General features: G+C 44.8%; 1 protein-coding gene across 1 annotated transcript; it reads left to right on the forward strand.

The window, feature by feature from the left end:
- Positions 1-2885: 2885 nt before the first annotated feature.
- On the forward strand, positions 2886-8401 carry TMEM14C (transmembrane protein 14C; the record flags this gene model as incomplete). Its single annotated transcript, XM_080710274.1, has 5 exons — positions 2886-2908; positions 3212-3288; positions 4522-4623; positions 7344-7431; positions 8347-8401. 5 exons carry the CDS (start codon positions 2886-2888, stop codon positions 8399-8401), a joined length of 345 nt encoding a protein of 114 aa, XP_080566400.1.
- Between the last annotated feature and the right edge of the window lie 3730 nt (positions 8402-12131).

Consider the following 12131-nt stretch of genomic DNA (forward strand, 5'->3'; position numbering starts at 1 on the left):
AATTTATATGCTAAGAGTGGAGAAGTGCACTCCACTGTATCAGAGCATATTTGGAGGTTTGTGTCATGGGGAAACAATGTGATGGAAAGAAATAGAGATGAGTTGAAGCTTCTTAGCTTTTTGTCTGTCTGTCTCTTGACATTGTTGCAGTGCTGGGGATGATGCCAGCTAGTCACATGCTCTACCACTGAGCAAGTGTTAACACTAAGTTGCAATTTTTAAGGAGATCTGGGAAGGTCTGCTGAGGTGACAGTAGGTAAAGACTTAAAAGGGGCCTAGGGAGTGAGCAGGTTAGGTTATCTAGGAGAAGATTATGGGCAGATGAAGCAACAGGTTTGAGTAAGGAGACCGAGTAAGGAGACCTCAGCAGGAGCGTGGGAAGAGGAGCTAAGGTAGGTCCATGTGCAGGGCTTTGCAGACCACAGCATGAGGAAAGGTAGCACTGAAGAGTTTTCAGCAAAGGAATGTTCTGGTCCCTGTATTGAGGGCGCACTAAAGGAGTTATGCCAGTTGATAACTTGATCTTGTACTCTCTGCCTCAGTCTTCTCCATGTAAAAAGCAGGTGAAAAGTAGTCCTTGCCCAGGATTGAGATTAAGAGCAAATACGTGGTCTGTGAAAAGCACTTCAGTGTCTGCCAAGTAATAGCATGGTGTATGCATTTGCTAATATTATTTCATGGCTTCTGTATATGAAGTCAAAGCACATGCCAGACAGGGTTGGTTGAGAAAATGCGTGATTTTTAAAATAAATTTATTTAGCTGGGTGTGGTGGCGCACACTTGTAATTCCAGCATTCAGGAGGCTGAGACTGGAGGATCACGGTTCACGGACAGCCTTAGCAACTTAGTGAAACCCTGCTTCAAAATAAAAATAAAGAATAAAAAATAGGGCAGGAGGTGTAGCTTGGAGGTCGAATGCCCCTAGGTTCCATCCCCAGACCTGCAAAAAAGAAAAAAGAAAAAAAACTTACTGGAAAAAAAGGGTAGTTGAACAAATGGTTTTGCTTTGCAAACAAGGCTATAAATTTTTTACCCCCCAGTGCCGGGTGGGGGGGGGAGGATGCAGAGAAGAAAAGCAAATCTATGGTAGGAACAAAGATAATGCCATTCTGTGGCTGCTCAGGATCCCCAGAGATGGGTGGAGGTTATATTTAGCTTATTCTCCCCCTTTTAAAATGTTTCTCAAGTGGCCTTGCTCTCTAAAACAAAAAATCTGAAGCGAGCCTCCTTTCGAGCCTTAGCTACCAGATTCTGTCCTCCTCATGGCTCGCATCTGGTTTACACGTACCAACTACCCCCTCTATTAAGGGAGCCTTTGGTATTCAGGCCTCCAGCTTCTGACCTGCTCAGCTCACTCGGCCTCGTGCAACACCCCAGTCCCACTCAGTCTTACTTGAGTTTGGAGTTGACCAGTGCGTGTCTCAGCCTGGCCTTGACTTCTCGTCCAAGACCCACACCTAGGACGCGCTCCTTAAAGCCCCCCGTGCCCCGCCCCCTCGAAATGGGCTTCGCGCCCAAGTCCCCATACCCCAGTCTCGGGCTCAGCAGGGCCATGCGCGCGCAGCCACTTCTGGTTCCGAGGCCCCGCCCCGCTTCCCGGGACGGTGCGCGCGCACTCTGGTCCTGAGGCCCCGCCCCACTTCCCGGGACCTTGCGCGCGCCGCTCTTCCAGGATCCTAACCCGGCCCTGGCGCAGAGCTGCAGGGCGTCATTCCCAGACCTTGATCCAGGCCTTGGCTCCTCGCTGCGCGCCTGTGGGCCCCGTCCGCCGTTGCAGATCTTCGCGAGAGCGGCCCCGGGTACCTGAGGGACTGTAATTTACCCATTTCGACTTTTAGGATTACGTAAGGGGCTTCGCTGCTGCCTGCTTTTCGTCTCCCCAGTCTCTAGGCGAGGGCTTTGGGTCACGTCTTGGGTGCTTTTCTCCTCGCCTATTTCTGCTTCTCTTAAAATAGGTTGAGAATTCTGCCGAACTCCTAAGCTCCAGACAAGTACTCCCTGTGTAGCGCAGTATTGATTAGTTTTATGGAGATATTATTGCCCATTTTCTTTAAAAATCTCAGCGCCTCTTCAAACTTAACCACTCTGGACGCGACCCCAAGGCCTCTCGACCTTTTCCATAGAAACCTAATTCTTTAAAAAGAACAACACGGATTTGTGTTACTTACAGCCTGATTAGGCTCCTGGATACTTTTTTTGGAAGAAAATAGAAATGAATTTTCTAAAGGAGCAGTGTCACATATAATTACGACTCGGGTTTTCATATATTTTCTCCCCTCCTTCCACTCTAACAAGAGCTGTGAGTTGGATACAGAAGGTTTTTTTTTTTTTTTTTTTTTTTTTTTAGAGCCTTATTGAAGCAATTTGACTCTAGAGGCAGAGCCAAAAAGTAGCACCTCACCTGCACTCCAAAGAGACCCTTGAAGTAGTTGAATTAAAGGTGCAGAGTATTTGCATTCTGATTTAGTAATAAGTTAGTTAGCTGATGAAAAAGTTAATTCGGTACCTGTCCAAGCCTGATCAGTGAACTTTGCACACTTTCCCGTGAGCCTCTGTTACAAATGAGCTTACCACCAAATTGGTATTTGTTCAGCATTGACTCTGTGCTAAGGAGTTTTACTCCCCTCCAGCTTTAAATGCTTAGGACAGCTGTAGGAAATTTGTACTATTGTCATCTTTATGATTCAGTAACAGAAACTGAGGCTTCAGAGGTTTTGTAGCTTGAGGGCATGTTACTTCTTAGCTACCAAGGGTTTGAGGTGGAGCCTGGACCTGTTCTTTCTGACTGCTGGGGAGCTGTGCTTGTAATCACCTCTGATCCAGCCCGTCCTCCACAGGTGCAGGCCTGGTGTAGTCTCCTGGCTGATCAGAGTAGAGAGAGGACAATGCAGAAGGACACTGGCCCGATGTAAGTGCACAGTAAATGACAGCAGAATGGCTAGAAACTTCTATAACCTGAGTGCAATCTTTATCTGAAAAGATCCCTAAGAGTGCCCTGCCTGCAGTGGGGGAGGATCATGGGATGTGTGGAACAGGGACTGAATTTTGAGTTCCAATGCTCCTATTGAAAAGGCAGGTCATCCTGCCTCTCTGGGCTTATTTTCACTTATACAGTGGTTAGATTTATCTGGAATGACAACCTTTACATCCCACCCAATGATTGCACTAAGAAAACACATTTGGCACTAATTTCTCCCTCTTGCTTTTTCAGAGCGCCTTTACATTATTTTGGCTTTGGCTATGCGGCACTGGTTGCTACTGGTGGGATCATTGGTTACGCAAAAGCTGGTAAGGTCTTGTGTGTGGCTACTTAGCCTCTTAAATTCTTTACGTTTTTTCGTGAAGAGTCCCCGGGGTCTCCAAGAGAGTTGTCTTGTTAGTGAGGAGTTTGCCTTAGGTCCCTAAACTTTGTGCAGCCAGCACTGTCAGCCATACACATAGCACTTGCCTTTTGGTTATCAGTCTGAACTAAGCCAGGCTTCACATTTCTGCCCTTTTATCTAAAGATAGGCAGGGTGGTGGTGGAATGTTACTATCATCTACCACCATATGTCAGCCTTGACCCCAGAATTCCATCTCTGGACTTTGCAAGTAGAAGACCTCTCGTTTTCTCTTATTCTTTTCCCTGTGTGTATGCTAGGGCTGGGACCCAGTGCCTTGCTCAAGTGGGGCACGCATTCTGCCACTGAGCTGCAACCCCGGTCCTTCACATACGTACTTTCTAAAAGTCTCTTCACTCATGTGCATGTAGGGGCATCACTGTGCTTATTTCTACCTCTTTCTTTGCCTACATCTCTACCTCAATACAAAAACATACCAGTATTCTTAATTCTCAAAATTGGTTTTTTTTTTATTGTTGTTTTGTTTTTAGCTGATTGACCCTATTTCCCTTTTCTTTTATGATTTGCCTGAACTCCTGTCTGTGCATGGTTGCAGCTGTTGATGAATTAAGAAAAAGCCTAAGTGGAGTGAAGGAGGGGACCTGAGGGAGACGGGAGGTGGGAGGAAAACTTGAAGACACCTCAGTGGACATGATCTTCATACACCGACTTATCAAAGCCAGTCGGTGTGTTGAGCGTAGGGGGAGGGGGAGAGATTGGGTGGAAACTGGGGAAGGGCTCAGGGAGTACTGTGTTCATGTGTGCCTCCATCACCCTGAACTTCATCAGGATGTATGATCACAGTGCACCAAGAAAAAAAGAAAAAAGCCTAACACAATTCCAACCAAGGAAGGAAGATCTTTTCTTTTCTTGGATGGAAATGCCCTTTTTTTCTCCGTAGGTTAGAAATTTCCTCTCTATTACAGGAGAAAGGAATAGGGTGGTAAAACCCTGTTATCTGTTGTAAGATGCAGGCTCCCCAAGACATGTTCCTGCTGAAGGACACCGTGGTTAAAAGCTGAGCAGAGATAGCTTCTCTTTGCTGTTTTCCTCTGTAGGACAGGGTTGGCTGGTAGATTTGGTAAATGAAGTAAGGGTCAGGTGTTAACATGCAGGCTTGTGTTCTCTTCCTTCCCCACAGGTAGTGTGCCGTCCCTGGCTGCTGGGCTCCTCTTCGGGGGTTTAGCAGGCCTGGGTGCTTACCAGCTGTCTCAGGATCCCAGGAACGTTTGGGTTTTCCTAGGTATGTCTGCTTCAGTATAATCCGCTTTAACAAGAAGCTGTAGTTTGGTGAGATGTGGCAGGTTCTTTACACTGACAAGTTTTGCAGCTTCTGCCAAGGCCCTGGGAATTTTTTAAATGGGGAATTGTGCTGGTTTCTGTTTTTCTTTTATGTGTAGAATGTAGAAAGGTTTTCATGCATAATCGTTCTTCCCAGCGAGGTTACTTTGAAGCTTGCACCAGACAGGCATTAATGAATTATCACACGTCTGGGTTAGGTTTGCATCTGTATTGCATTTTCCCATTTGAAAATCGCTCTCACCTTTAACAGCCAGTTAATTAAATTAAGAGTTAGGCCTTGCTTTGAGGGAGCTATCAGCCTACCGGGGGAAGTTGGACATGGATATAAAACATAACTGTGGAACCGCAGGAACGAGCCCCATGAACTGACCAGGCCATGAACGGTATGGGGGAAGGGAATACTACTTATCAGGTGGCTTTTGACACCATTTTTGTCAAGCTCCACCCGACCATCAGTGTGACAAGCAGCCACGGGCCTGGCGGGTGGCGGCCAGGCGTGTTCACACAGTGGTCTGCACATGGCAGCGGGAAGGGGGGCCGGCGATGGCTGTTGGGGCGGGCAGGGGAAGAAAGCGCCCAGCTCAGCCCTGCCTCATGGCTTCCTCATTCCTGCTCTGGAGTGACTTCCATTCCCCTGGTTCTCCTCTCTGAGCTCTTGCTGACTTAAGTGAAAACAGCAGGCACTGTGGGGACTCGGGCCATCAGCGCCCAGGACGCCCTAGTCCCTCCTCGGGCTTTGGATCCCTTCTCCTGCCTTCCCCGGAGCTGGGCACTATCTTTTACTTGTATCCCTCGTTTAGGTGGAGCCCTCGCACTGGTGCTCAACGTGCTGTCTCTCACCGGTCTATAAAAGCAAAGGACCTCGTGTGGCTCCACTTCCCTCTTCACTTGCTTGCCTCTTCCTTTCAGGAACTTTCCACTCATACTCCATTTCATTTCATGTGTTCCTTGTGCACATTAATCACCCGCTTCTCTGTTTCCACCCACAATCCATGGAAGTGTCTCTCCCTGAGGCTGCAGTGACCTGTATCTCCACGGAGTCCAGCGCACGCCTCCCAGTCTTCATTTGACATGGTTTGCTGGCTGTTCTGAGCAGAGTGGGCCCATCACTTTTTATTCTCTTAATGTTCCTTTCTCTGATTCTTTTGTTAACCCATCTTCCTTTCTGGCCAGTAAATACTGAACTTCTTAAAAAAAAAGTTCAATTTTTTTTAATCTTTTTATACTCTTTTCCATTGACCGCATCATTGAAGGTCATCCCTTAAATTACTTCCAAATAAAACCAAATGACACATGGATTCCTTTCTCCTAGCTGTGTTCTCATGTATGCAGTTGCCTGGTAGAGGCCTCTGGAAGTTTCCAGCCGCCGCCCACACCTTACTGTCTGATCTCACACATGGTCTCCTCTCCATCATTCAGGTGTTGACCGCTCTCTTCCCTGCAGCCTCTGACATTTGTCAGCAGGTCCCATCAGTAGTACCTCCTCCAGCACTACCCTAGGTTGTCCCCTTCTCCATCTCCATGGCCACCTTCCTAGTCCCACTTCTCTTGCCTGCATCACTGAGGGGCCTTCTTCACTGATACCCCTACACACTGGGTTTCTCCGCCCTTTGTGGAGACACAGTACAGCTACAATTATGTTTTCCCAATGCAACTTTGCCCATAAAGCCCTCCACTTAGAGCCCTGCAGCTGTCAAGGCTCCATGTGGTCTGACCTCTGTCTCACTAACCGAATCTTGATTTCTGTGTCACAAGGCTTTTCCTTTTCCCCTCAGGGCCTCTGAATATACTGTTCCCTCTGCCTGAGATGTGCTCTTCTTCCCCTTCAGCTCATTAGCTCTGGCCACAGTGTCAGCCCTCTGCTCACCCTTTACTTCCTCAGCTAACCCTTGCACGATCTTCTTGAGTAGATTAATCTCTCTCTTATGTTATTTGCAGAGCACTAATTGCACCTTAAGCACAAATTATACTTACTTTTTGTGTTAGTCTTTGAACTAGACTGCCCCATCTGACTTGAAGTACTCTAAAAGGGTAGAGACTTTTTTGGTGTGTGTACCGGGATGGAACCCAGGGGCATTCTACCTCTGAGCTACACTCCTAGTTGTTTTTTTTATTCTTTGTTTTGAAACAGGTCTCACTGAGTTGCAAAGGGCCTCACTAAGTAGCTGAGGCTGTCCATGAACCGTTGATCCTCCTGTCTCAGCCTACCAAATGCTGGGATTATAAGCATGTGTCACCACGCCCAGCTGGTAGAGACTGCGTACGGTTGTTTTTTTTAGCACCCAGTGTAGTGCTCGGTATGTAGTTGATGTTTGGGTAGATATTCAACATGAAGAGCATATAGGGTAGAAGAACTGGTATCTACCAGGAAGGGGGAAATCCTATAGCACTTTGGAGAAAACTAAGACATTTATGTCTAAAGTATAGGTTTCATAGGAGAGTAAGAGGTGTGGCCAGAAAGGCAGATTGTGCCTAGGTTATAAAGGTTCTTGTTTGGCCAGTATTTGTAGTTAGACCAATAGGATATGAGAAGCCGTGAAGCTTACCCCACCTGAGGAGGGCAGACGGGCAGGTACAAGATGGAATCTGAGCCTTGAAGCTGGTGGGACTCTTTTCACTTCTGATTTCCCTGATGACTTTGGAATTTCTCTCTTTCATCAGCTACATCTGGGACGTTGGCTGGCATTATGGGAATGAGATTCTACCATTCTGGGAAATTTATGCCTGCAGGTTTAATTGCAGGTGCCAGGTACTCTCCATTTTATTTCTCTCTTTCTCTCTCTGCCTCTCTTTTTATTTTCATTTTTTAATTTTAACCCGCATAGAGTTAATTCCTGGCCCAAGATTCTTTATGCATTCAAAAATTTACTTGTTTCAGTATACCTGATCTGGAAAGGCTAGAAAAGCAGTCATGGATTTCAAAATGGTCTGAATATATTCATTTTGTCTGAAATTGGTTTTGTTTTTGCATTTCCTCTTTGATGGGTCCTGGTTCTTTCCAAAGTGGCAGACACGTCAAGACAAAGCCCCGACTGCAGCTCTGTGTGTGCCGTCTGGCTTTCATTGTGGGCTCCATATTTCTTAGTTATCTAGGTGTCCTTTGTTATTGAAGATTTTGCTAAAAGAGAATTTTGATTAAATCGTGTTTTTAAGTTAACTTTGATGATAAAACAAAGCTAAATTGTCTTAAATTTATTAATCCCTAAGTATAATAAAGACATCCTGAAGGCAGGGGAATTTTTAAAAATCTCTTTCAAAAAAATTATGTACCTCTTGTTGGCCATATTTACACTGAGGATTGTAACCTCCTCTATTTGAAGGAAAAGAGTCGTTGTAGACCAAGGTCAGGAGCTATACCTGAGAGGCTGGAGAGTGACCCCGAGTTAGCTCTGTGGCCTGCGAGGCCTTCATCTCTTTCATCTTCTATTCTGTCTTCTCTTCAGAGTATGTGCCGTTGTATCAGCAGCGCACGGGTTCTGTTCCAAGAGTTCAGTACAACACTGCCCTGCATGTTTTGTGTTCAGCCCTCTACGGGGGGGGGGCTGGCTTATTTCTGATGGCTCTGTCTTGGTTGTGAGGTAGCTGCAGAGTCCTAGTCCTCTAAAAGAGAGTAGTCACCTGTTCTTTCCTTTTCCTGATGTGTTTTTGTTTGTGTTTCTTTCAGTTTGCTGATGGTTGCCAAAGTTGGAATTACTCTGTTTAATAGACCCCATTCGTAGTAGTCACATCCCAGCTTGGACTCATGAAGAACTAATAATCTCCAAACTCACTGTTTTTATTGTATTAAGGAAAGAAGCACATTTGCGTATTCTGACATTTTACTCCAAAAACAAAGTAGCATTGATTGGTGGTATATAATGTATAACACAAGAGCTTAATGGTACCCTCATAGGACTCAATTCTTATATGACGATATTATCTCTTCTTTCTGTATCAGTGGATGAAAATACAAGGGATAAAATGTTAGATGTCACCATTGAGGGCTTTGAAGCCTTATTCCCTGCTCAGGAGAAGTGTGAAAAAGTCTCTTGAGATTTCATATGTACATTCTTTTGCTCTTTGAGTACAAACCTACTTTGAAATTATGTTAAATGAAAGGTCAGTGACAATAAAGTTTACTATAAATAACGTTTTCTTTGGTGTCTTCTTTGCCACAGCTGACTGGAAAAAGAGAAGTAGAAGTAAGCGCATAAGCCGGGTGTGCCCATGTGCTTACCTGTGACCCTGGCCCTTGGGAAGCTGAGACAAGAGGATTGCAGGTTTGAAGACAATCTCAGCAACTTAGTGAAACCCTGTTACAAAATAAAAAAATAAAATAGGGCTGGGGTGTAGCTCAGAGGTAGAACACTCTGGGGTTCCAACCCCAGTACCACACACACACATACACACACAAAAAATGCATACGAGAGGTAGGTACACATTATGGTGGAAATTCAAAGAAGGGAGTGAGAGCGGGCAGCTCTACTTAGAGGTCAGGGAAGGAGTCACAGCGGAAGTGATAGTTAAGCTGAGTCTTAAAAGTGAGAACTTCATAGACAAGGACAGGGACAAAATGTATGTAGAAGAAGCAATGTATGTAGTGCCCAGGAGGCAGGAAACTGACCCATGTGGGTAACTGCAAGTGCTTTGGTGTGACTAGCAGAGGGCGTGAGGTTGGGCATCAGAAAAAGACTTCAAAGCAGACGTCAAGTCCAGAAGGTCTTTGTAGCCTAAGCTAAGGAGTTTGAATTTAACCTGCATTTTCCCCGGTTTTTCCCCCTGACCATAGCAGGATTTATGTGATATGAAATGACCGTAATAGAAGAACTCTACAGTTTATTGTGTATAAGCCGTTCGTCTTGTTTGTGACTGTACCCTTTGACTGTCCCCCCTCTTTGTCCATTCTCCTGTTGACACACACTTAGGTTGATTCCATATCTTGGCTATTTGAGTAGTGCCAAAGTGAACATGAGTGTGCAGATGCCTCTTCAACACACGGATTGCAAATCTCTTGGATAAAAACCGAGAGCTTTTCATCACCGTGACCTAAATATCTGACAGGGATAATTTAGAGGGGGGAAAGATTTATTTTGGCTTACAGTTTCAGAGGTTTCAGTCCATGGTTGGCCAGCCCTGTTGCTTTGGGCCTGGAGTGAGACAGTATCATGGTGGAAAGGTGCGATGGAGAAATGCTACAGGGCTCATGGCAGCCGGAGAGGAGAGAGAGACAGACCAAGGACCAGATACAGTCACCAAGGGCAGGCGCCCTGGACCTGCTGCCTCCACCCGCACCCCGCCCTCCTACACTCCCCACAACATTCCAGATCTAAACCATAGCAGTGAAATTTCTGGGCCATATGGTGAGGAACCTCCATACATTTTCCTTAGTGGCTGTACTAATTTACATGCCACTTTTAGATGGTAGCCATTCAAACAGGTGTGGGATGATAACATCGTTTTTATTTTCAACTTCCTAATGATAAGAGATGGTAAGCGTTTTTAAGATTTTTTTATTTTTATGTGGATCATATTGAAAATGGCATACGTTCAGACTGTGCTTGGTGCCCTCTCCCCCCCACAACAATGAGTGGCCAGGTTAACCATGCTACATTCATACTTTTACACATATTCATATATAGCTCTTCTATTAATCAACCTCAGCCTTCTTCCTTTCCTGCCCTTTCATTTCAGCTTTGCTGAGGTTTCCCCTCCATTATTTGGAGTCCCTTTGTTATCCCTAATTCTCCCTAGTTTGGGCATATTAGAGAAGACATACGTCCCTTCTGTTTCTGTGCTTGGCTGCACTCACTTAACATAATGTTCTCTGGGTCTTTCCATCTTATTGCAAATGACATGATTTTGTTCTTTATTGTTGGGTAGAATTCCATTGTGTGTATTTCCCATAATTTTGCAATCCACTCATCTGTTGATGGAGACCTGGATTGGTTCCATATTTTGGCTATTACAAATTGTGCTGCTATGAACATGGGTATGCATATGTTATTGTAGTTCTCTGATTTCAACCCCTTTGGAAAGATACCCAGGAGTGATTTTTAATGTATCTGTTGGCCATTTCTTTTTCTATGAGAAATGTCTACTCAGATTCCTTGCCCATTTTTAGTTTTTTTTTTCTTTTCTTTCTTTTTTCTTTTTTTTTTAATGTACTGGGGATTGAACCCAGGGACGTTCTACTGCCAAGCTACACCCCCAGTCCTATTTTTTCCTTCCTTTTTTCCTTCCTTTTTGTGGTATTGGGGATGGAACCCAGGGGCATTCTACCTCCGAGCTACATCCTCAGCCCTATTTTTTATTCTTTATTTTGAAACAGAGTCTGAGTAGCCGAGGCCGTCCTTGAACTGCAATCCTCATGTCTCAGCTTTCCAAATGCTGGGATTACAAGGTTGTGCCACCACACCCAGCTTTTATTCTTTATTTTGAAGCAGGGTCTCACTAAGTTGTGGAGGGCCTCACTAAATAGCTGAGACTGGCGGTGAACCTGTGATCCTCCTTGTTTCAGTCTCCCAAGTACTGGGATTACATGGGATTGCAAGCATGCACCACCAAGCTCCCATTTAAAAAAAAAATATTTATTTTGGGGTACTGGGGATGAAACTCAGGGGCATTCTACCTCCAAGCTATCCCCCATCCCTATTTTTTATTATTTTGAAACAAGATCTCACTAAATTGCAGAGGGCCTCACTAAGTAGCTGAAGCTGTCTGTGAACTCAGATCTTACTGTCTCAGCCTCCCAAGTGCTGGGATTACAAGCGTGCACCACCATTCCTGGCTTTTTAATTTTTTTAATGTTTTGTTTTTTCTTGTCATCGAGTTGTTTGAGATTCTTCTCTATTGTGGGTATTAACCCGTTGTTGGCTGTATGGCTTGCAGGTATTTTTTCCTAGTCTACAGGTTATCTCTGCACACTCCTTTTGCTACACAGAAACGTTTTAGTTGGATAGAGTCCCATGTGCCCTTTTTTTGCTTTGTAGTCTGCAGTCTGGGGGCCCAATCCAAAACACACTGCCCAGACCAGGACTATGTACTTTCCCCCAAAAGTGTTCTTGTAGTGGTTTTATAGTGTCTAAGTCTCTAATCCATTTTAGGTAAAATTGAATACAGTGTGAGGTAAGGGTCTACTTTCATTCTTCTGCATGTGGATATCGAGTTTTCTCAACACTTTATTGAAACAACTATGCTTTCCGCATTGTGTGTTATTGGTGACTTTGTTGAAAATTGAGTGTAGATGCTTGGGTTTACTTCTGATCTTTGTTCTGTTCCACTGGCCAGCGTACCTGTTTTCTGCCATACTGTGCTGTTTTAATTACTGAAGCTTTTAAATACAGTTTGAAATCAGGAAGTGTAATATTTCTAGTTTTGTTCTTTTGCTCAAGACTGCCTTGGCTATTTGCAGTTTTTTGTGGATTCACATACATTTTAGGATTTTTTTTCTATTTTTATGAAAATATGGCT

This window comes from Muscardinus avellanarius (genome assembly GCF_963383645.1).
Source record: "Muscardinus avellanarius genome assembly, chromosome: 14".
In the NCBI taxonomy this organism is placed as follows: domain Eukaryota; kingdom Metazoa; phylum Chordata; class Mammalia; order Rodentia; family Gliridae; genus Muscardinus; species Muscardinus avellanarius.